This window comes from Zootoca vivipara, chromosome 4, assembly GCF_965207765.1.
Source record: "Zootoca vivipara chromosome 4, rZooViv2.hap1.1, whole genome shotgun sequence".
Lineage (NCBI taxonomy): Eukaryota > Metazoa > Chordata > Lepidosauria > Squamata > Lacertidae > Zootoca > Zootoca vivipara.
This window is the reverse complement of record NC_142587.1, coordinates 90,764,461-90,789,339: the sequence shown is the minus strand read 5'-3', so window position 1 is coordinate 90,789,339 and position 24,879 is coordinate 90,764,461. Positions and strand designations below refer to the sequence as shown.

Below are 24,879 nucleotides of genomic sequence, written 5' to 3'. Positions count from 1 at the left end.
AGTTCCCTGGGAAAAGATATTGGTTGTTAAACCGCTCTATTATAGAGCCTGAGTCCTGGAGATGGGATTTTGGTCACTCCACTGTCATGATTTAGTAATGGAATATTGGCGGCAGGAATATGGGAGATGTGATGGGAGAGGAGAGAGAAAGCATTGAAGAAGCCCAACAAAAATACAGATGGCCTTATCCAATATACAGAAAATAGGCCAGGTTAGCTCGCCCAAGCAGATCATGCTGTGAACAGATATTCACTCTACAACAGATCGTTCGAAAAGCTATTACTTGGCAAAACTCATCTGAAAATCAATTCTGTTGGTTGATCCACCCGCCCGCCCCTTTTTAAAAAAGAATGCAAGCAAGCCTGTCAACAGAGTAGCTTGGAGAAGCACTGCTTAGATGCATTGAGACACTGAGAAAATTAACCGATGCTTTTTATTATGGAAACAGACAAAAATAATAATACCTGGTATTGGACTGGGTATGTGCTGTGATGCAGCTCCTGAGATGAGGCTGAGCTGCTTATTTGCAGTCCGCTCCACTTACAAGCATCCTCCCCTGAGAGCAGTTGCTTTCATATACTGAAAGCAAAGGCTCATCTCCTGCTCACATACCCAGCCATGGTATGTGATCTTGGTCAAGACGAAGGTAAATGTCAACATTAGGGCACAGATTCAGTACAGAAAAGTTCTGAAGTCTGTTCTCCAGATTCTGAAACGTTTTCTCGCTCTGAGAAAGAGGCTCATTTGCCATTACGGGTACCCTTTTCAAGAAATCTCCCAAAGAGCCCCAAGATTCCATTGGAACACAGCTTGAAAACTCCTGCTTCCATCCCTGAAGCCAAGCAGCAGACCAGCCTGAGCTCTTCCGAGGAAGATGGGTTGGAAGGTAGCAACTTTCAGAGTCCAGATCCACCACCCCAATTCCTCTGCTCCCCCCCCCACACATCATGTGTTTCTTCCTCTTCTTCCAAATGCACAATGGCCAAAAGCACACAGCCACGAGCTAGCCCATTTATTACACAGACAATATCACAGGTTTGCAACACTGAGCTATTGTTCAATAGGCTAACATTTCTTTCTTTTTTTAAAAAAGAGGGTACAAATTCGTTCACATGATTCAGAAAATCCAAAAGTGGACTTCTGCCTTTGATTCTTTCTCTCTTATTTAACACTGCTATCCATTGATGACGCTAAACTCGAAGCATGATCTTTGGGGGGGGGGAGTGAAGGTCACGCACACACAGAAAAATGCACACAACTCTTTTGGACCATTTCCTGCATAAGACGCCTTATGATCTTTCTCCACAGCCTGATCAGATGAGTGGCTACATCATGTGTTGTTCAACCATCCCCCCCCCCCTGAGAAGATTTTCTTGTATGCCAGCATACCTCCTCCTAAAAAAATTCAATTAATTTTCAGAGCTGTAGCTTACGGCAAGAGAATTTCTCGCAGTGAATTTTGCAAGACCTCTGCAGGGAAATGAAGGGAGCCGCAGGATGCTTAGAAGTGAAAAAGTTCAAATAAATCTAGCATTTCCCTTTGGGCCCAAGAGGTCAGAGGTCTGCTAGACAGACAGACACACACACACACACACACACACACAGAGAGAGAGAGAGAGAGAGAGAGAGAGAGAGAGAGAGAGAGGGAAAGAAAGAAAGAAAGAAAGAAAGAAAGAAAGAAAGAAAGAAAGAAAGAAAGAAAGAGAGGAATTGCAAAAGGAAATGGGTGAAGACTCTATATACTAGCTCTGTGCTGAACCTCACCCCAATTTTTTCTTCAAAAATTTCATTCCCCTTAAAAGTGGACTCCCCGCCCCGCCTCTTTTATATGGAAGGGGAAAGAACAGAGTGGATAGGCCTCTACATGGTGCCATGTGGTCAATCCGGAAAGTGCTTCTGGGCTGCAAGTCTGCCCACAAACAGCCCTGGTCTACTGTGAGTGAGCATGGGATTTTTAAACATCTGTGAGTCGAAAAGGAGATATCTCGTTTAGTTCATGAAGCCCAATACCCCACCATCATCATGTTCCCCTCTGCCCTTTTCAGAGGCATCTTTGATTTGCCCCCTATGCCCTTTGAACAGTTGAAATAAAGACCATGTGAACTTTCAGTGAAGCCTTACAATTTATCTTCCTAAGGGTGGCACATGGAAGATGGAGCAAGCTTGTTTTCTCCTGCTCCAGAGGGTAGGACCTGAACCAATGACTTCAAGTTTCAAGAAAGGAAATTCTGGCTCAACATCAGGAAGAACTTTCTGATGGAACAGACTCCCTCAGGAGGTGTTGGACTCTCCTACACTGGAGGTTTTTAAGCAGAGGTTGGATGGCCATCCATCATGGATGCTTTAGTTGAGATTCCTGCATTGCAGGGGGTTGGACTAGATGACCCTTGGGGTCCCTTCCAACTCTACAATTCTATGATTCTCTTATCCTTCACTTCTCCACCCCTCGCACTCTGCAACAAACTGATGAATGAATTGAACTGATTCTTCACATAGGTTTCCTCCTGTCACAGCTAGCTCAGCCCCTTGAGAGTGAGGGCATGGCAATCTCAAGAGATTTTGGGTGCCTGTAACGGAGGATCAAAATAGTTCCATCCTTCCACTAACAAAACCAGGGAAAATCTTCCAGAGTAAGCCCCTTGACATGAAATGCGGTTGTTTTGCACTTCTTGTATGTGCCAAGGAGATTCAGAGACTTATTTTCAGGGGCTATTACTAGGCAATACGCATATTCAGGGTAGTTCCACTGAAGGTAATGGGGCCATAGATTTAAAACACTCTCACCTACCGTAGTTTGTTATCAAGCATGTTAGTCTTCCCCCAAAGAATCCCAGAAGCTGTAGTTTGTTAAGGGTGCTGCCCCTCACAGAGCTCTAGTTCGCCCTTAGGAAACTACAGCTGCCAAGAATCTCGGAGGGAAGCCATGTCTGTTAGAATGGCACAAGAATGCTTTAAATATATTACTACCCTAAGGTAAAGAGGTAAAGGACCCCTGGATGGTTAAGTCCAGTCAAAGGCGACTATGGGGTTGCGGCGCTCATCTCGCTTTCAGGCCGAGGGAGCCGGAGTTTGTCCACAGACAGCTTTCTGGGTCATGTGGCCAGCATGACTAAACTGCTTCTGGTGCACGGAACGCTGTGACGGAAAACAGAGCACATGGAAATGCCATTTATCTTCCTGCCTATTTATCTACTTGCACTGGCATGCTTTCAAACTGCTAGGTTGAAAGGAGCTGGGACAGAGTAATGGGAGCTCACCCCGTCATGGGGATTCGAACCTCTGACCTTCCGATCGACAATCCCAAGAAGCTCAGTGATACAGCGCTACCCGCGTCCCATTCCTACTACCCGGTACCCTACTGCATGGTTTTTGCCATATTAATTTTTTACTGTTTAAAAATTGCATTTTATTCCCACTTAATACTGTGAGATGCTTTGCAGAGACTTTACTTTTTTGCTTTGAAAAGGCAGAGTTTAAGTGCCCGAATAAATAAAACAAAACAGATAACCTGTGAACTGAGGGCATTGTTCACGAACCACAGCACATCATTCCCAGTTGCGAGAGGTAAGGAAGAAAACCCCTCCCCGTTTTACAAAAAGAGGGTCCTGTCGGGGGACTGCGACCATGACTATCTCACTTTTGCATGCAATCACTGTTTGCGCTCCAGAAAAGGTGCACTCTATTGCTCTCCACACTAATGCATAGTAATACTCATATTTTCCTTACAGCCTTTCTAAGCCCTTGAAGAGTATCTCTGGGTTCCCAAAGGCTTCTGTTTTTGAAGGGGAAACTGGCAGGCATGGAAAATGAACCCATCCATTCATTACAGAGGCTGGCTTCCATGTGAGGCACAGAGATTAAAACGCTTAGAAGACGAATATGAGAAAGAGAGAGACTTGTCATTAACATACACACTAATATTTAGACTGTGCATGCTAATACTAAGTATTCTCACTCAACCTGAGCTAGTGGGATGGCTAAACTGTTAATACCCACCCCACATCCCGTGTGATTGCAGTTGAAAATCTCTTCCCCATGGTCTTTTAACCAATTAATCAACTACCGTGTTTCCCCCTTTTTAAGACGTAGTCATAATATAAGACGTAGCAGGATTTTCAAGCATTTGAGAAATATAAGCCACACCCCGAAAATAAGCCATACCTAAGACGGCCCTGGATAGAGCTCCTGAGGGTGGCCAGCCTCGCTATCGCCACCTCCGCTACTGCTGCCACCCCGCACGCTCTTCGTCCCCCTGTTGTTGTTTTAGTTAGTTTCTCCCCGCTGCAGCGTCTCCCGGGTCCCGCATGCTGAAGCGCGGGCAGATAAAGGTTCGCTCCGCATAGGATCGGCCTGCCGCGGCTGCAGACCGGAGCACCGAGCCAGCGGCCTAGCCTCTTTCTCTTTTTTTGCCCAGCTGAGGAGGCCTGCAGCCCCGCCGCCGGAATCGGCGGCTGCAGGGCGGAGCGCTCCGCAGCGCCGAGCGCTGGGAGAGCCTTGCAGCGGGCGGAGCGCCGAGCCAACAGCCTGGCCTCTTCCTGCCCCAGCCGAGGTGGTCTGCCGCCCCGCCGTCAGAATCGGCGGCTGCAGAGCGGAGCGCTCCGCAGCGCCGAGTGCGCGGAGCGCCGAGCCAGCGGCCTGGCCTCTTCCTGGCCCGGCCGAGGAGACCTGCCGCCCCGCCATTGGAATCGGCGGCTGCAGGGCGGAGCGCTCCGCAGCGCCGAGCGCTCGGAGCGTCCTGCAGCGGGCGGAGCGCCGAGCCAGCGGCCTGGCCTCTTCCTGGCCCGGCCAAGGAGACCTGCCGCCCCGCCGCTGGAATCGGCGGCTGCAGGGCGGAGCGCTCCGCAGCGCCGAGCGCTCGGAGCGTCCTGCAGCGGGCGGAGCGCCGAGCCAACAGCCTGGCCTCTTCCTGCCCCAGCCGAGGTGGTCTGCCGCCCCGCCGTCAGAATCGGCGGCTGCAGAGCGGAGCGCTCCGCAGCGCCGAGTGCGCGGAGCGCTCCGCAGCGCCGAGTGCGCGGAGCGCCCTGCAGCTGGCGGAGCGCCGAGCCAGCGGCCTGGCCTCTTCCTGGCCCGGCCGAGGAGACCTGCCACCCCGCCATTGGAATCGGCGGCTGCAGGGCGGAGCGCTCTGCAGGGCGGAGCGCTCTGCAGCGCCGAGCGCTCGGAGCGTCTTGCAGCGGGCGGAGCGCCGAGCCAGCGGCCTGGCCTCTTCCTGGCCCGGCCAAGGAGACCTGCCGCCCCGCCGCTGGAATCGGCGGCTGCAGGGCGGAGCGCTCCGCAGCGCCGAGCGCCCGGCAGCGCTGGGCAGAGCAAAGAGCCAGCGACCTGTCACCTCGGTGCCTGGAACCTGCTGCTGCTGCGCAGAGCGCCCAGCAGCACCATGCAGAGCACCCAGCAGCACCCCGAGCCCTCGGCCCGGCCCGGCCAAGGAGGCCTTAAGGTACCATAAAAACATAATTAAAAAATTAAGACATCCCCTGAAAATAAGACACCGTGTGTTTTTTTGATGAAAAAATGTTATAAGACGGTGTCTTAAAAAAGGGGAAACACGGTACTGGATCAATTCAATGTAAATTCATTTCCATAGTACTGGAATCTTAATAGAGTTGCCTTTTGAGATATCAATGGAAGATTAAGATAAGCTGCAATTTAATTAACAAAAGCGACCCCTTAGATGCAAAGGACATCTTTGATATTCTCTTTTCTGTTTTCTATTACAGCAGAACCAAATTAACCTCAACTTCCCGTATCAACCACCCCAAAAAATGACCAAAAATTGGATTGTCTGACCTAACCAATTATTTAGCTGACTGGCCAATTAACTAAATATAATGTTTGTACTGATTAAAGCTTATAGCCCTACAAAAGTAATGTATATATTGTATCTGAATCAGATCGTAGCCAAGAATTTAATGAACAGGTTCAGCATTTTGTAAACAAGCATTAGAAAGCCTTATTAGAAAGCCAACTAGGACAGACTCTGGCAAGTTTACTTTTAAGCATTTTTTGAGAATGATTAATCTTGGTTTGCAAGAAACAATGGCTACTTAAACTAGCCAGCTTCATAACCCATGGTTTGAAGTTGGCTTGTTAAGCAACTAACCATTGCTTGATTTTAACCTGTATTCACAGCCAGCATCCTTTGTAACTGCAAGTAAGCTCAGCAGAGGTCATTGTCCCACACAGCTTGGATGAGGACAGAGGAATGTGTAAGTCTGATACTTTGATGAGGTTCAAAGACATGGTGCTAACCATGGTTTAGAACCACGCTAACCATGGTTTAGTTTAGAACCACATGCAAACCAGCAGAATAATACTAAATGAGATCTTGGTGTGCGACAGTGACTCAAGTCAATTCAGATAGCACATCAAACCATGGTCTGTGCTTACCATACTTTAGAAAACCAGCCACGGTGTTCCATGTTCAAACATAGCTCACCTCTAATGTGAAGTCCATTAAGTGTTACGCAAAGAAGACTTGTGTATGTGTGCTCTAACTTCACATCTCTGTCCCTTCTTGTTTTCTATATTCTGCTTTACTTCTGTTTTTGTGGGAAAACATAGTTTGTTATTATATCAGAAACAGTAAGCTGTGGTTGGCCAGCTCTGATGTAATAACAAAGTATGATTTCCACAAATCATGTGGTTTGTGCATGAGAGGAAGAGAGAGAAGGGAAGGTTTGTGCATTTGTGCATGTGCGCACACACACACACACATGAGTGTCAATCTCCAACAACCACTCACCTCTGCATGTGGCCAAAAACGTTGCCCACCCCTAGTTTAGCAAAATTCTGCTCTTACAAATACAGTAATTCTTTCTGCCTTGTGGCATAATTCAAAGGTTGTGCAGCTCATTAAAATCCTGAGCATTTTTGATAATTACTTCCAAATCTTTAGCGATCTGCCTGAAAGCTACATCATATGATCTTCCAGCACATGATTTGTTGTAAAAGTCTTCCTTGCACAAATTGGAAGGATTGTAAAATCATGGGGAAAGGGCCTTAGCTCAGCGGTAGAGCATCTGTTTTGATTCAAAAGGCTGCATTTTCAACCCTCTGAGCTGCTGTAGGTCAGTGGATCAAATTGAGCTGGATAGAATGGTCTGATTCAGTGTAAGGCAGCTTCCTATGCTTCTATCTCTTTAGATATTATCCAACTTATAAAAGAGAGCATTTTAATAGCACTGCCATTCTAATGCATTTGGGTTATTAACATTTGCTACAATTTCCCCCAATAATAGTAATCATGCTAACAGTAGAACTCCCAGTACGTTTCCGAGCACAGTTCAAAGTGTTGGTGCTGACCTTTAAAGCCCTAAACGGCCTTGGCCCAGTATACCTGAAGGAGCGTCTCCACCCCCATTGTTCAGCCCCACTGAGGACCAGCTCCGAGGGCCTTCTGGAGGTTCCCTCCCTGCGAGAAATGAGGTTAAAGGGAACCAGGCAGAGGGCCTTCTCGGTAGTGGCGCCCGCCCTGTGAAACGCCCTCCCACGAGATGTCAAGGAAATAAACAACTATCTGAATTTTAGAAGACATCTGAAAGCAGCTCTGTTTAGGGAAGTGTTTAAGGTTTGATGTTTTAGCATCAGTTTTTAATATTCTGTTGGGAGCCACCCAGAGTGGCATGGAAATGAATAAATAACCACTGTCATCATCATCATCATTGACATGGACATATGAAGCTGAATGTTGGAAGGTTCAAATGAAGGAAAATACTTCATGCAGCACACAGCTAAACTAGGGAACTTGCTTCCACAGGAGACAAGTGATCTCCACCAACTTAGATGGTTTTAAGACAAACTCGTGGAGAGTAAGCCTGTCAATTGTTGGTAGTAGCCATGATGACTATGTTCTGCCTCCATGGGTGGAGGTAGTATCGCTTCTGAATACCACTTGCTGGAAACCACAGGAGGGGAGGGGAAAGTAAGTTTGCGCTCAGGTCCTCACGGGCATCTGGTTGGCTTCTACAAGAACAGGATGCTGGACTAGATGGGCCATGGCAGGCTCTTCTTACAAGTTACAATTTCCAAACACCATAACCAAGTGCAAATATAAGCTACTATCCTGCACTTTTGCATGCAGAGATAAGACACCCATTTTATGTTATGCTGGTGGCATGGGAGCTGACAGTGCAATGGGGCTCTTTCTTTCCACCTGGTTGCAAGGGAGGAGCCCCAGATGGTCGGGAGGAATCCAAAGAAGGCATGGGAAAATGAGACACTGGCTTTGGCTCTGCCTACTGTTGGTCTCCCCACCTTCCTGCATACCAGCCTCCGCTAGAACAGTCGGCAGTGTGGCTCCTCCCCACGTGAGTAATTTCCGTGGGCGGGACAACAGTGGTATAGGAACAGGCAACTAGGCGAACTCCTCCTATGTAGCCAGGAACCCAGGAACCCAGTGACATGGGAAGGAGTTCCGTGGTAGCCGCCAGTGCAATGTAAGAAGAATGCTAAAGACTTAGCGCTAGTGCAGGATTCTAGAGGTATAGAGGCAGTTTAACAAGCCAAGTTTGTGTGTGCAATGTCAAAGGGATGAGGTGCAAAAGGCACCATTGCATAATTATTGTTAATATCGGCCCTGCCAAACGCACAGCACAAGCACCTAAAATCCTTTAATTCCAAAAGAACGTTAGGAATTTTATTTCCCTGGTCTCGTTTTATGTAATTCTAGGGAGAGACGGGGCAGGGGAAATCAGTAAGAGTAGAGTTTAAAGAAATTAAAGCTGTAGCTACATTTTTTTTTATTTTTGCAAAACCCTCGTCTGAGGAATACTGGATTATAGGTTGTCGTTGTTTTTGTAGAGGCAGTTAATGCATGCCTCTAAAACATATTTATCTTGGCATGGTACTGAAGGAATGACCAGGGGTGCTGTTGGGAGAGAAAGAGAATCCTTACAGCAAAAAGGGAAAACCACATTTTTGAAAAAAAATTGTTTTAAAAACAACAGCTATAGGATAAACAAATATTTCAATGACAATTCTGTAATAGGCCAAAGCACTACAATATATTGTGATATGTGATGCGGACCCTGAAGTCTTGTGCATCAGTGGCCTAAAACAAGAAATTAAGCATAAGAATTCTGTAGAATGCATGAACAGGGCAACACTTCCGGAGTGGAAAGTAAAGTCAACACACCAGAAATAAACCAGAAACGACAAAGTACAGTGGTACCTTGGTTCTCGAATGGCTTGGCTCCCGAACAAATCGGCTCCCAAACGCCGATGGAAGTAAGTGTTCCGATTTGCAAACATTTTTAGAAAGCCGAACATCCGACGCAGCTTCTGCTTGAGTGCAGGAAGCTCCTGCAGACAAATGGAAGCCGTGCCTTGGTTGTCAAACGGTTTCAGGAGTCGAACGGACTCCCGGAATGGATAAAGCTCGAGAACCAAGGTACCACTGTGATACACTTTATGCTTGAAGTTTCCTATGTAAGTGGGAGTGGCAGGTATGGCAGGGCTGTGGAGCTGATTCTTAACACAGGTGCTGCTGCAGCATCCCTGGATGGCGCAGGGGTGAGTTCAGGGCTTTCCCAAAGAGCCACTCCAGTACTTCCCTCCATTGCAACCTCAGCACCATCCTGCCATCCAGGTAAGCTGCAGCAGAGCCAGTTCAGGAGGCAGAAATGAACCACTCCTGTATTTAAGGGCCAAAGGCAACTGGTTTTTAATTTTCTTCTACAATGTACTGCAGCGATTTGGCCTAGAACATGATGATCGCTAAAGAATCTATTTATCTGATGGCTATTTTATTGCAATAAAAATGTTCATTAGCTCGTGCTTTTTCCTTGGTTGCTAGGGATGTGGTTGGAGCAAAATGCGGGCGGCAGCTAAAAAGCATGTGACTTTTGTAAAGATTCTGATCATGCAGAGAGCCTACGCCTCAGCTCTATCGAACGGGTAGGTGGCTGGGCAGAAGCTCAGCATTCTTTGAAATGTGCCTCCTGGCTGTGCAAGCCTAGACAGAACCAATAACTGAATTCAGCGGGGCTCACTCTCTAGTCTAGAGCAGCAGTTGAGGACTGCAGCCACACGAAGTGCTGCAAACACAGATTCGTCCTCATTTGTCAATTGTACTTTCAAGGGCACACCTGACATTTCTTAGCCGTGCATCTAAGAAACATAAATGGGTTGCATCCAGAGTTGCCCAGAGAGGGTCTCCACTAACTGTGGATGTTCCTGTGGGTGGAGAGTGGGGAGTGATATTCACCACTTGCTCCTGCAGATCCCTACGGAGACATCTTTGGAGCAGGATAGGAGGTAGAAACCATCTCAAATGGTCTATTCTCTCCCTCCGGTGGAAGCCCCAGATGTTGGATCCATGGTTGGTTGGTTGGTTGGCTTCCGTTTGTCTTGGGAGGCAGACCAGTTTCCTTGTTATCATTGCTTCTTACAGAATGCGCATCATGCTTGACAGAGGCTGTTTTTGTGTGCCACAGTAAAACAGTAAAACCATAGGAAATTGTTAATTGCAAATGCTCCTCCCCTAGCACAAGCAACAAACTATGGTTTAGGTTACATCTAACTCAGGAGTCTTGGTGAAGCTGAGGTTTGTTCCTGGCTTACCCGTTGTAGGGAACTTCCAAACTGTTGTTATTTTCAGGTAGGATTCAGTCAGATACAGGCAAACTCAGGTTGCACGATTAAAGTTGGTTTGGAGCTCTTGTGCAACAAACCCGCTTCCCAAAAAACCAAGATTTTTGAGATAAGGAAAGTGACAGGAAAATACATTTGCCTGACGTAACGTCATCTAACTTTCCCAAAAACAAATTGAGAGTGAATGCTCAGCAAAAAGTTGCTTTTGGACCTCTCCGCAAGCAAATCAGGTTGCCTGGAAGAGACCATGCTTTGGAGTAAAGCAATCCACAATCCCACTAAACTAGGGTTTGTGCTCCTACTTGCACTAGGGGAGAAATAAAGTGGGAGCGATCTCTGCAGTCACGGTAATCTGTTAACTATTGTTTACTGTGACATACAGTTAGAATAATGGGTGCAAAAGGAAGGTCTTTGCATCAAAGAGTTTGCATTCTAAAGGCAAGATCCAACCAAGATTCAGCATTCCTAATTTCAAAGGAAGAGATGATGCAATGTTACACACACTTATCTGGGAGTAAGTCCCACTTAACTCAATTGGCCTTACCTTAGAGATATCTAGATATCTGGATTTCTACTGAAATCAATGGAAATTTGATTTATCATAAACTGGATGGGGGTGTGTGATTTAAACAGTTACATAAAGAATCTATAACCCAATATTTGTTGAGGGATGATACTCCCGAAACTACCAATATTGTTTTGGGATACTTAGCCGAGATTTTTAAAGCTAAATCTAATGTTGTCTGATATATTCAGCGGTGGCTACCGAGCCTTTTATATATATTTTATGTGTTTGGATTCTTAATGTATTTGGATGACTTTGTATGCCTTTATTGTTTAAACGTATGCCAGTAAAGGTTAAGCAAAAACCCATAATGGTTTGAGGGTTTGTTGTTTTGTTTTGCTCTTGTAATAACTATTGAATAAATATTTCAAAAGTGAGTCTCATAGAACTGCCCACAGTTAAGGCACTTTTAAAGTCTCGTGGATTCCGAGCAGGGAGTTACACACATTAAATCTCTCCAATGAAAACCAGCAGGGGCTTAAAAATGCTTAACTCTTGCTAGATTCTATCAATTAATTAATTAATTAATTAATTAATGGGGCAATCCAGCCAAATTAAATCCCACTGATTTCAATGTGCTGAACTTGAAAGTGTTTTAAGACAAGCAATGCTACGTGCATGGAACTCATGGGCCTTATAACCGAGTAAACTGTCTAAACTCAGCTTCTTAACTGAAATAAACAAGAGGTGAAAGTGCAGAAGGCTGAAATCCTGACACAGTGAAGTGAGTCACACTCAACTCTGTGGGACTACCCATTCAATCGAGCTGGATCACGCCGATAAGTTTGGAACACAGCTCCTGAACGGGGGTTGGAAAATGCTTCCAGCCGACAAACCCTGCAGCATACTTCATACTTCATACTGTACTAATAATTTTATTATTACTTCCTTGAGGGCAACAGGATCACAGAGCAAACATGCCATGTCTTTGGCTGGGCTCCTCGGAGAAAGCCCACGGAGACCCAACGCACTTAAGTAGAGCCATGCACATTGATCCCAATGGGTCTCCTCTGAGGAGGGCTTAGCAGGCTCCAACCAGAGAGTTTAGAAAACGGCTTCTGAGCGGGTCTACTACCGTATTATCACTCCACGCAATTCCACGCCCGGCCCTGAAGGCAAGGAAGTACTGGCCTCGCCACCCCCTCCTGGGTCAGTAGAGAGCTCCATCTCTACTCCTGAATCGGATGCCACACCCCGTGCCTGGAGCACCCACTCAGTAGGGGGTCAGTAGGGGGACCTACCTTTGCTCCTCACCCCCCCATCACCTCCCCCACCCCACTCCGGCACTCACCCGCGATGTCCCACAGCTGCAGCCGCACCACCGTCTCCGGGTCCCAGCTGAGCACCTTGAGCGCAAAGTCCACGCCGATGGTGGCGCGGTAGTGCGGCGAGAAGTTCTGGTGGACGTAGCGCTTGATGATGCTGGTCTTGCCCACGCCCAGGTCGCCGATGACCAGCAGCTTGTAGAGGCGCTCCTTCTGGCCGGCCGGCTTCTGCATCGCCCTCCTCGCCGCCGCCTCCTCCTCCTCCGACGGCGCGGCCGCGGCGCTGCCCAGCGAGCTGCCTGGCGCGCCGGTCCCAGGATCTGATCGCCAGCGCGCCAGGGAGAAGGAGAAGGCAGGCCGAGGGGGAGGGCCCAAAGGCGGGCGGGCGGGGAGTGGAGGTGGGTGGGGAGACACCCCTTGGCAAGCGAGCGAAAGAGCGGCCCAAGGTCGTCCGTCGCAAGAGATGGCTGGCTTCAAAGGATCCCCAACCGAGGGAACCGCTGCGAGAAGTTTTAGTTAGCAAAGTTTGGCGCGACTTTTTTTGTGTGTGCTTCGTGCGGATCAGACGCAGCAGCCTCGGAAAACTGCCTTAAAGACCTGAGACGATCCCTGCTGGATCAGCCCAATGGCCCATCTCGATCTCGTCCAGCTGGGCTCACCGGGGTTGACCAGATGCCTCTTCTGGGAAGCCTCCAAACAGGAGCTGAGCCAGTGTGGTAGACTTGTAATCTGGGGAACCAGGTTCGCTTCTCCGCTCTCTCAGCCCCACTCACCTCACAGAGTGTTTGTTGTGGGGGAGGAAGGGAAAGGAGAATGTTAGCTCCTTCGGGTAGTGATAAAGCGGGATATTAAATCCAAACTCTTCTTCTTCTGGTTTCCAGAAACTGCTGTTCAGAAGCATTTGCTGCCTGCCATCAGGGGTGCTAAGCCAACTTGAATAAAATATATTTTTGGGAGGGGGCAGATAAGCCTCGCCTTGCGTACTTGATCACATGATGCTGTCCATGCACGCCATTTGCATGGCAATACCTATCAACTGGGATGTGTGTGTGCTCAAATATTTTATGGGGGGGGCAAAGGGATCTCAGCCCCTAGGAGTTGGCTCCTATGTCACGGATAGCCTTCTCCTCCCTTAATTTGTCTAATTCTCTTTTAGGCTAGTGGCCATCACTGCCAATCATGTGGCAGTGAGTTCCATTGTTTTAACCAAGTGCTGCATGAAGGGCCTACTCTTATCTGCCCTGAATCTTTCAAGATTCACTTTCATTGGATGAAAAACTCTTCTCTATCCACTTTTTCCATGCCGTGCCTAATGTTACATTTATATATCATGACACCTCTTCTCTAAAATTAAAAAGTCTGCAGCTTTGTACATCCTTTGTGGTTTATTGTGAAGAGGTTTATTGTGAAGTGGTTAAGCCACTCTGGGAATTGTAGCTCTGTGAACCTTCTGCAGGCAAATCAGGTGATGTACCATTGAGTTTCCTTGCAAATAGGGCACCCAGGGGATCACACTGCTAAGGGGAGACAACCTCTCACAACCCCCCTGCAAGGTTGATTAGGTGGGGAGATACGAACAAACTCATAATGGAGATTTACTTGAAAATTCAGTTGTGGCTCTCTTTTTACAGGAGGACATATTTAGAAGCTGCTGGCCTCATATTCGTACCACGCTCTGTTTCATTACACACAGTTGAGGACATAGCAATTTAGCCGAAGCTGTATTCCTTACATGGTAAATATTCAATTGCTGTTAAATCCAACAACGTACCTTTTTCGTTCCTGAAAAATGGCAAGTATTGGCATGGAACCTCTTAGCAAGGCTTCCCCCGCCCAGCGCCCCTCACCAGCATGCAATCAAGTTTTTCGAAATATAAATGGCTCTGTAAACAATGGAAGTTAATTTTATTAATGAAACGAACCTGCTTATCGAAGATTCTAAAGTAAAGTTCTCAGCATTAGGTAAAGCTTAGTACCCAGTAGAAATATATACTAGTGAACTGGCTCTCTTTTTAATGGCTAACGATTGTATCTTCTGTTAGGCGTGCGGAATAAATCTGTTTTACTGTTTAGTTTTTGCACATTTGGAAGATCTGTGATACGGAAGATCTCTCTTTCTCTTCTGGCAACAAAGAGGCATTTTCTTTTGTAGTGAATATTGTTGCAAACGTTAGTAATAGTAGTTGTAATAAACACACAACCAAGTGCTAGTTTTCTAGCAAATGAGAAAGTCTCATTGAGCCTACATTTGATTCTGCCATATATACAGTACATACAAGCAAGGCCGGGGTGTGTATGTGTGTTGTCACTCAAGACCCCTTTACACATGGCACTTACTAAGCTCTACGCAACTCAGCAACCTGAAACAAACCAAACAAGTGCATTATCTCTCTGCAGCAAGATAGATTTAATCAATCCGTTTGGGTTAGGCTTCATCTTATTTCAATCAAAACATTCCGGGTGTGAAAGGACTGTTGAGTCATCAAACATGCCTGCTTGTAGCGTGATGGTTCTTGACTCACTAAATACACACTTTACTGATTGGCTGAGAGACAAAGAATTTGCATAAATAAATATACAACAGGTCTCTTGCACAATCCCAAGAGGCAATTAGTTTACTTCGGGAGTTGGGGCTGGAAAGATCTATGTCCTGCCCTGGGAGTTATATTTTTATTAATCATTTCACTGATTTTTAAAATTATTCTTAAAACAAAAAGCAAGCAAGCAAGCAAATAAAACCATCAAAGCACAAAGCAAGTCAGTTAGAAGTCTGTGGTTGTTGTTGTTGTGGTTTTTGTTGTTTTACCAACTTGGGGTGGCCTGTCTTTGCATGGAAAGAGGATTATGTTGGACTAGAGCGGTTTAATTCTATCCTGTTTCATAGTTCATTTTCTGGAGAAGGGGAACACACACACACACACAAACCTGGTGAGTTTTGAAAAAGCACTGGGACTTATTTAGTTATACAATAAATGGACTTTGCACATAATGGGTTCCCTTGTCCTATGCCTTTTCATGGATTGATGTGGCCAGCCTCTCATTCGCTTTAGTTCAAGCCAGCCTTAGGCTTCTGTTGTAACCCTCACACATGAATGTGGCTCTTCTTCAGACTTCCCAGTGGATTTGAAGACTGTGGCTGCACACACACCCCATACTTCTAAAGCACTTGACTTTCCCCAAAGAATGGTGGGAACTGTAGTTTGTTAAGTGTGCTGAGAATTGTCTTGATGTGAGGGTAAACTACAGTTCCCAGGATTCATTGGAACCACGAGTTTTAAACGCATGGTGTGTACGCAGCCTGTGGGTGGGGATGCATACAATTCAGCTTTGTCGAATTCTCAGTGTGGTGCTGATAAGGCCAAGGTTGCCGGTTCGATCCCCATAGGGGACATCTTCATATTCCTGCATTGCAGGGCGTTGGACTAGATGATCCTCAGGGTCCCTTCCAACCCTATGAGTCTATTTTTTAAAAATAAATTTTATTTTCAGTTTTTCTCATTTTACAGAACATATCAGATAATCTTTTAATGCATTTAAGTGTACTATTGACTTCCCTTCTCCCCTTTCTGCGGCTACATAAGTTGTATCTTCTTTTCCCTGCATCTTCAACATTAAAACCTAGATATAATTAATCTCTTGCACTCAAAATTTTAATATCACCATCTGCACGTGTTTGTTCTATCTTCTCAATTTCTTAATCTTCCAGTAGGTTTCACCATTTGTGCACTCTCAAGTAACTTTTGCTCTTTATTTTGGGGCGCATTCTTCTTTCCACCTTTGGGCAAAAATGATATGTTGTCGGTGTTGTTGTTGGCATCTATCTGTCTCAAGAGACAATGGAGTGCACCTCCTCGGGGTGCAATCCAGGACAGTGTGGATGGAGGTCCTGGGCTGCCCAGACGACAATAACCCCCCCCCCCCCCAGCCTCACTGATGTGGTCCAAAGGAAAACAGAGCAAGACGTTTGGCACCAGCTTGGCTGCAAGCAGGACCGGTGCTAGGGTTTTTTGCGCCCTAGGCGAGATCACCTTCTGGCACCCCCACCCCCACCCCGGCCAATCATATTTCAAACACAGATGTATTATAGGAAGAATGAAAAGCACAGAATTTGAAATTGTTAATTTATTTTTTAAAAAATTGTGAAACCAAGTCATAAAACAATTTCTGATTTATTTTCTCAAACAGAACACAGTTTTAGCACCGAAATCACTTTGAAAAATGTTAAATGTGATGCTGAAATTTAAGTCACTTTAATGTTTCCATTTCAAGCTCTCCCCCTCCCCCCCTTAAGGCTGCAATCCTTTGCCTGGACCAATTGGACTCACCTTTATGTAACTTGATATTGTACCCGCTGTGCATAAACAAATTTGTCATCAGCACAGACGCTGTTTATTGTGTGCAATGCAAACAAAAAAGGCAGCACCAAAGGGAGGACATTATTGTGACTTTATTGCATTGACTTTATTGAATTTGTCATCGTTTGTCCTATTTTTATTTATATGCTGCTGTCGTTTATGTTAGAGATTGCAATAATGCTGTTTATGATTATTTTGAAACACTTTGAGCTCAACATTTGTTTTTGGACGAGCGAAATACAAATATTAAATCAAATCAAACCCTACCCTTCTTCCTAATTTGCCTTTTACTTTGTATTTTTTATTCAACTTTTTTTTTAAGGTGCAGAGGGTGACAGACTACTAGTAGACTACAACAGCCCTGCCATGTAGTCTGCTCTCTATACTGCACAGTGGGCAGCCTGAGGGAGTTACATAGACAACCCTGTTGTGTAGATCACTTGTATTATTATGCTCTATTGTGGTTTGGAGGAGGATCGTGGCTGAGAAGAGTTTACAACAGCCGTATGGTGTAGTCCACTCTCATTTTGTCCCTAAGGCAGCTTGGTAACTTGAGAGGTGGGGTGGCGATAGGGGCCTCACAGGAGCCCTGCAGTGCAGGCCACACTCCCCCCCCCACATGCAGCTCCCTTTTCTCTTTTCATAGCTCTGTAACTGGAATTGCATGCAGGGAAGGTGTGCCTCTGAGCATATACAGACCACCACCCCAGGCCCCAACACCCCATAGGGGTTTTTTGGGGGAGGGGTGGAGAGAGAGAGAGTGAAAAAGCAATGGTGAAGGATCTTAGAAGGTCATTTCCAATGCATAATGAGCAGATTAGTAGTCACTGGTTATGGTTATGTTATGTTTTTCTAGGGGAGAGGAGGAAGGCTTGGCTACCGAAGCCCTGCACAACCCTCTCAATGAAGGAACAATAAATATTTGTTTTGCATGTTTTTGCACATACCTTTCTTAATGTGATTTCTATTCATCATTCAGGTTTAAGAGTAGGGCATGGGTTATACTGTAGCACTTCACCATGGCGCTACTATTATTTTTCTTCCTTCTCCCCACAGATAGCTGCATCTGACTATACTCGCGCAAGAACGTGACTTGTGGGTTAGCACTTAACACTGCTTTCCGTCAACTTCTGCTGCATAGGATCGCTCTCTTAGAATCCTAGAGCCATCACATCATCACAACCTTTCCGCGAGAGTGCGCAAAGCTCATCACAAATGTATAAAGTTCCTGTAGGCAGTTTTCCAAATCCCCCACGAGGGACACTGAACGCATCTTGCCTGTTTCTAGATGGTGCAGTCGGAGCTTAAAGCACTTTTAATCTGAAGCAAGCCCCACTGCTTTAAATGGGGATTTCGTCACAAAGACGTGTGCACTGGCTTGCTGCCTTACTTTGGAGTGAGCCACATCAAGTGAGGAGGGGCTTATTGCCTAGCAAACGCGTTTAGAACTGCAAGCCAACAGTCAGACTCAGCTCAGGTTCCCTAAACCCCTCTTTGTTTCAATGCGACTTACTCCTTAGAGCAGGGGTGTCAAACTCAAATTCATTGGGGGCCGCATCAGCAGTTTGGTCACCCTCAAAGGGCCGGCTGTATCTGTAGGACTATGTGTCCACTCTTTATTATCATAAATTATTGTCACTGCATTCAATTATTACTGTTTTTTGTAATAATGTAAGTAATAACTAGCTCTGAAAGCAGAAATATAGTCAGAATAATGGCAAGTAGATATTCAAATGTACAATTATTGTACAATTTATGTATTTATGTATTGAAAAGATCTATTAGAAATACAGATAATAGCAACAATAAAAATACCACAGCGCTAGCCCTTTCCTCAAAACACAGTCAGTTCCCATCTGCCAGCAGGGAGGGAGCCCATCTAGCTTCCCTAGGCAGGGAGTTCCAAAGTTCTCTGGGAGGACTAGAGACCTTTTTAAAAAAATGAAAGCTCAGCGTCTGGGGTTGGGGAAGAGGTTGGGTTGGGGCAGCCATGGAAGGAGGCTCCTCTTCACGGGGGTCTGTCTGTGGCTGCTCAAGAGGGAGGCTTGGAGAGAGGGGATGTATTTGGACAGCAGGTTTCAGAGCTCCAGCAGGTGCCCCCAGCAAAAGGGTTGCCCTTTGGCTTGATGGGGAGGGCTTTCTCTTGCAGGGGATGAAAGACCCACAAGGTGCACACACACGCACACGCACACACACACACACAGCTGCATCGGTCATCTAACCCAACCCCCTGCAATGCAGGAATCCTGGCAGCTTTTCCCTGGCAGCAACTCCAGGCAGGGCTGAAAGCTGGAGAGCTGTTGCTGCCAACCAGTGTTGGCTGCACTGAGGGAGATGGACTGTCCCAGGATCTGGCAGGGTCCTCTGTGCCTCATCTTTGGGAACAGACATGGCATGTCCTCTCTGGCCAGCTGACACCTAGAGCCTGCCTGTGGCGCTCTGGATCGCCTCCCTGGGCTCCCAGCCAGGTAGGGGCTGAAGGGCTCCTTGGGGGGCTGAAGAGCTGAAGCAGGAGCCTTGGGGGTCCTGTTAGGGGCTGGGGTGGTGGGGCAAGTGTTTCCTTGCAAAGGTGACCCTTCAAAGGTGCAGGGGAGAGGAGGGGCTGAGAGGGAAATAGAGAGAGAGAGAGAGAGAGAGGGAGGGAGGGAGGGAGGGAGGGAGGGAGGGAGGGGGTGAGAGGGAACTAGCTAGCGAGAGGGAGGGAGGGAGGGAACTGTTAGCCAGCGGGGAAAGCGAACGGCAGGCACGCCCGATCAACTGCACAGGCACTTCACAGAAATTACTCGGAAGTCGCCCTCCTCCTGCACGTGCTTGCTTGTCCTGAGGACATGGGGCTTCCTGAGCATTGTCCCTGCACAAGTTGGCAGCGCCGAGCTCTGCCACGGGACAAATAAAGGGGGTGAGAGGCTGTGCCTTCTCTGTCGTGAGCCCCAAAGCCAACCGAGAGGACCTCGCCCACCCTTTGCCGCTTCCTTCTTGAGGCAAACAGTTCCAGTTCCTCTCTCTGCCCTTCCCTTAGTGCCGCCGCCGCCCCGCACTCCGAGCGGCTTCCTCATGGCACTCACCTCCCGCTGCCTCAGAGCAAGGCTCAGAGCCGGCTCAGAGCCGGGCGCGCTTGCTAACAGCAGATTAGCAGCGCCACTAGACAATGGGGCCTCGGATTCAACTTTGTGTCCCACCCTTTCCTCCGGAAGCGGCGCCCAGGCCGCCCATGTGACCGCGCGGGCGAGCGGCCGCCCAGCGGCGAGCGGCGGGCCACAGCACGAGGTCTGGCGGGCCGGATTAGGCCCCCGGGCCTTGTCTCTGACACCCGTGCCTTAGAGTAAGCCAGCAGGTTTATAGCACAGCTGCTTGGGCCTGAGCCTCAGCTCGGTGAGACTTACTTGCGAGTCAACTTGCACCGTGCCCGAGATCAAATCCTGCCCCATCCTATGCATGTTTACTCAGAAGTAAAACTTACTGAGCTGCCTGCATAAAATTCCATTATAGCCCGATCGTATATGCATACCCTTCGACTGCTAGGGTATCTCAGTCAGTACAGTCTTAATCTCAGGGTCGTGGGTTCGAGTCCCACTTGAGCAAAGAGATTCCTTCATTATAGGGGGATGACCCTCGTGACCCCTTCCAACTCTACAATTCCCAGCTTCAACCAGGCTTACTCAAGCGCGAACACGTTCGTTACTGCAAAGTCCAAGCGAACTCGACGAGGATCGGCGCCTAACCCTAGCGGCAGAGAGCGCTTACCTAGCAGCAGGAACGAGAAGACTCATTGAAACACGATGGCCGAAACTCGACCTTCATGGCGCGCAGCCAAAGAGGCTTCACGCCAGAAGGCGCCCCAAGGGCAACCGCGAGCGCGGTTTCTCGCCTCCACCGGGGTGGGTCCTCCTCGCGGGACGGGCTGCGCCTGGCCACTGGAGAGAGCCCATCGCCCCTTCCAAGTTTGGAGATCCCGAGGCGGGCCCCCTGCCGGCACGATCCCTGGAGCCAAGCCGGCGTGGCGGGAATTGGAGATCTAGAGGAGTGCTTTGCGCCTTGGCCCGCCGCACGGGCTCCTGGCTGCAAGGAAGAGGGAGCAGCTCTGGACCTCACCCTCCTGGCAGCCCTCGCACGCTGCGAGGGTCTCGCGAAGGAAGTGCGCGCGTTGTGGTGCGCTTCGGTGGCTCCCACTGCCGTGCCCTGAGGGCGCCTTCGCCGTGGGGGAGATGGGAAAGGCAAGAGGCAGCCCTTCGAGCGCAGCGCAGCATGGCGGAGGCGGATGAGGGCGCCAAGCTGAAGGGAGGCGCTGCGTCCAGCCTCCGCTTCTTCCGTGGCGTCCTCCAGAACTTGGCGCTGTGGTTCACCGCGCCGCCAGCCTCTATGGCTAAGACGCCCCTGGAGGAGACCCATGGCGGGATGGTGGCGCCTCAGAAGCGAGCGGCAGATAAGGCTGCAGCTGGCACCGGGCGGCGGTGAGGGGGCAGGCTGGCTAGCGCGCCCCCTCAATTTCAGTGCTCTAGGCAATGGCCTAGTTCACCTTAATTGACGCACTGGCCCTGGCTGCAAGAGTTGCTGGAAGGAGGCATACAAGAGGCTTTTCAACTTTCTAAGGCAGTGCAAGACAGGAGTGCCTGGCGTGCTATGGTCCATGGGGTCACGAAGAGTCGGACACGACTAAACAACTAAACAACAAAGGGACTTCACTCTGGAATTGTGTAGGGTTTACTCCTTTCCTTTCCTTCTCCCAAAGATGTCCCACAAGGCAGCAGGTATGGAATTTTCCTCAGGGTTTATTCCTGAGGCTTATTCCTCAGGAATGGGTATAGCCACAAACCAGCAGAGGCTGAGGGTCGGATTTTCCTAAATTAGGATATTCCTTGGATGGCTTCATTAGGTTAGGCCAGGCTTCCTCAACCTCGGCCCTCCAGATGTTTTGAGACTACAATTCCCATCATCCCTGACCACTGGTCCTGCTAGGTAGGGATCATGGGAGTTGTAGGCCAAAAACACCTGGAGGGCTGAGGTTGAAGAAGCCTGAGTTAGCCAGAGGTCTCACTGTGTGGCTCAGTTGGTTAACACCCAAACCTGCCGTTATCATCTTTATTAAACCATTTTTGGCCCAGGAAAGCTTGGCCACAGTATTTCATGCATTGGTTACTTCAGGGCTGGATTACTGCAATGTGGGGCATCCCTTGCACTTGATCCAGAATCTGCAGTGAGTGTAGAATGCTTAGGGTTGCCAGACTCAATAGAGGACAGGACTTCTGCGCCTTTAATTTCCCTGCTCTCTTTTGAGTCTGGAAGCCTTAAAGAGAAACCAGCAGACCCTTTGTTTAATTTCCAAGCAAAGGGTCTGCTGCTTTCTCTTTAAGGCTTCCAGACTCAAAAGAGAGCAGGGCAATTAAAGGCACAGAAGTCCTGTCCTCTATTGAGTCTGGCAACCCTAAGAATGCTGCAGCACGATTGCTGACAGGAGTGAGGCCTTGCCATCATATAACACCTGGGCTCAGAGATCTGCCCAGGCTGCTGATTTGCTATGGGGTCTAGTTCAAGGGGTTACTGAGTATATAACGATTTACCCCATAAATACCCACTGGAGCATTTCAGTCTGTAGAACTGATACTGCTACAGGTTTCACATGATACCCGTTCCTAATTTATAAGAATGCATTGCGAAAGTGTCAGCGTTGATGCATTTTTGCAGTTTGAGTACCCTTGTTTAGGGAAATCACATCCCCCAGCAATAAGAATAAGAATTCTGATAGCTGCGACAGACACACAGAGCGTGGAATACTAGGTCAACATATTTCTTATCTGTTGCACGGATATTTCATTTGGCTAAGTCTCCCAAACATGGCTGCTGATGTTGCGGATTTTGCAGGTGATCAGTTACAATTCCTTGCTCCGTTCCTCGGGGCACATGCACTAACCTTGGGATTTAAACGCTCATTTTTTAAAAAATTTCAAAGCAAACGGTAATAGCCAGAAAGGGCAGCCAGTTGTGGAGAGAAAACAATCACAGCACTGTTGGCTCGAAGGCTAAATCAAAGATGTTAAAACTCTACAGCAGGGGAGATTAGAAAGAAGAAATGTGGTGCTTTCCTTCCTATGAAATGTTTATTTCATTGCCTGAGCATCTGTGTGAGACCCTGGGGCGAGGGAAGCTGATTAATGATTTGCAGGTATTACAGTCTGCTTTTGGAGATGTTATATGGCGAAACTGATCTGACTCCTTCAAATGGCAATAAAACACACCACAAATTCAGCGGTTGTTTGTGGATACAAACTCTACATTCTTTGCTTTGCCCATTTTTGCTTTTGGAACTGCCTGCCACTGGCATGTGACTATACCCTCCAACATTCCTCAGATCAAAATAGAGACATTTCTCACTCCCCAGCAACTGACCCTCCTTGACCCTCCACCCCACTTTTATTCGTTCCCCTTGCCCCCCCCGCAAAGCGCCACCACCAACGGAACACAGCACACGGTCCTGAGAAAACCCCTCGATCCTGATTTTATTTTATTCTTTGGTAGATTTACAACAACAACAAAAACACACAACCCCCCAAAAAATCAATTTTAGAAAGGGGAAAGATTAGTTGCGGATGCACAAAGAGGGGAAACAGGGACATTTTGGGATCAAATCAGAAGCTAGGATGGCTTTGGTAATTCTGGGACTGTCCCGGGAAAGTCGGGACCATACCTGCCAAGTTCCGGCCTGAGAAATAAGGGACTGGACCGGAAGTAGCAGACCAGAAGTAGCGCTGCCGCCATTTTGGAACTGGGCGGAGCATGCTCAGAAGCGACTTTTGATGCTGCTTTGCCCTGTTCTAAAATGGCCGCCACACCAGAAGTTGTGCTGCAGCCACTTTGGAACTGGGCAAAGCAGCATCAAAAGTCACTTCTGAGCATGCTCCGCCCAGTTCCAAAATGGCCACCGCGCCAGAATAGACCAGGGAAAAACAAACAAAAAAAATCTGTTTTTTCGGCTGGGGGCAGCTGGAAAAATGGGGGTTTCCCGGGGAATACGGGAGACTTGGCAGCTATGGTTGGGACACTTGGAGGGCATGTGTGCCCCCCCCCCAAGTTTGCCCAGAATGGAATATGAAGTCCCCCAACTGAATACATTCGCCTGGCTTTGGCGCGTGTGAGGTGAATTGTGTCCAGCCGCCCCTCTACCATATCGGAGGAGATCTGCGGCAGGAGAACTACGAAGCAAAGAGACACGTGAATTGCTTTGACGTCACCGATGCGTCAGGGCAGGCCTCAGAGGAGTGACAGATCTCCCAATTTCGCTGCAACCAGAAATGCTTCGTATACATCATGAAACGCTTCCTGCTCCCCAGGATTAGGCCTCTTGGGGATAGCAGTTTGTTGGGCTAAATATGATATAATGCCCCGTAAGGATCCAATCATAGCTGCCAAGTTATCCCTTTTTTACAGGGATTTTCCCTTATGCTGAATAGGCTTCCTCGCGAGAAAAGTGAAAACTTGGCAGCTATGGATCCAATGTGTACCTCTTCCGAGATCTGACAATGGCCATTCGAGGCGGCAGCAACAGGGGCAACTGAGGCAAAGAGCATTGTGTTGACAAAGCTGCATGAACCAATTCAACCGTATCCTATAGAAGCGGGCCACTGGATACAGGTCCTGCAATGACCCGAACCATCTCGCGCTGTTTCTTCCAGCTGAGTCTTTTCTTGCAGTTTCTTCTCTCCCTCTCCGTGGGCGAAAGTTGAACAAGGGAAGAAAGAGACCGAAGGGTGGGCAAGGGAGGAAACAGCCTCCCAACAAATCCATGACTCTCTTCGTTCCTGCTCCAGATCAGCCCCCCCCCTTTTAACATCGCAAGGTGAACTCTGTTGTGCTGCATTTAACAAGAAATGATTTCAAATCGCGACACCTCAGAGAGCGCTGTCCAGATGTGCCAACTCTAGCGGGTGAAGGTGTCTTCGGCCCCCTCACTGTTGAAGGCGCTCAGTGCGACATCGCAGAAGGCTGCAGCAGGGCCGTCTTCACGTGGGGATATGCCTGGAAGCGAAAGGAAAGTCCGATGCTGTAAAGAAAAATATTGCATAGGAACCTAGAATGTAAGAACCATGGATAATGGTAAGCTGGATGTGGT

General features: G+C 48.0%; 1 protein-coding gene across 2 annotated transcripts in view; it reads right to left on the bottom strand.

Moving 5' to 3' along the window:
• Positions 1-12,794, bottom strand: part of RAB38 (RAB38, member RAS oncogene family) — a 29,984-nt gene extending 17,190 nt beyond the window's left edge. The window contains exon 1 of one of the 2 annotated variants that reach the window (XM_035116112.3): positions 12,447-12,794. In XM_035116112.3, the coding sequence (XP_034972003.1) occupies positions 12,447-12,654 (208 nt within the window). In that variant the 5' untranslated portion in view covers positions 12,655-12,794. The remainder of the gene's footprint in view (positions 1-12,446) is intronic. The other variant, XM_088668421.1, reaches the window with a different exon arrangement.
• Between the last annotated feature and the right edge of the window lie 12,085 nt (positions 12,795-24,879).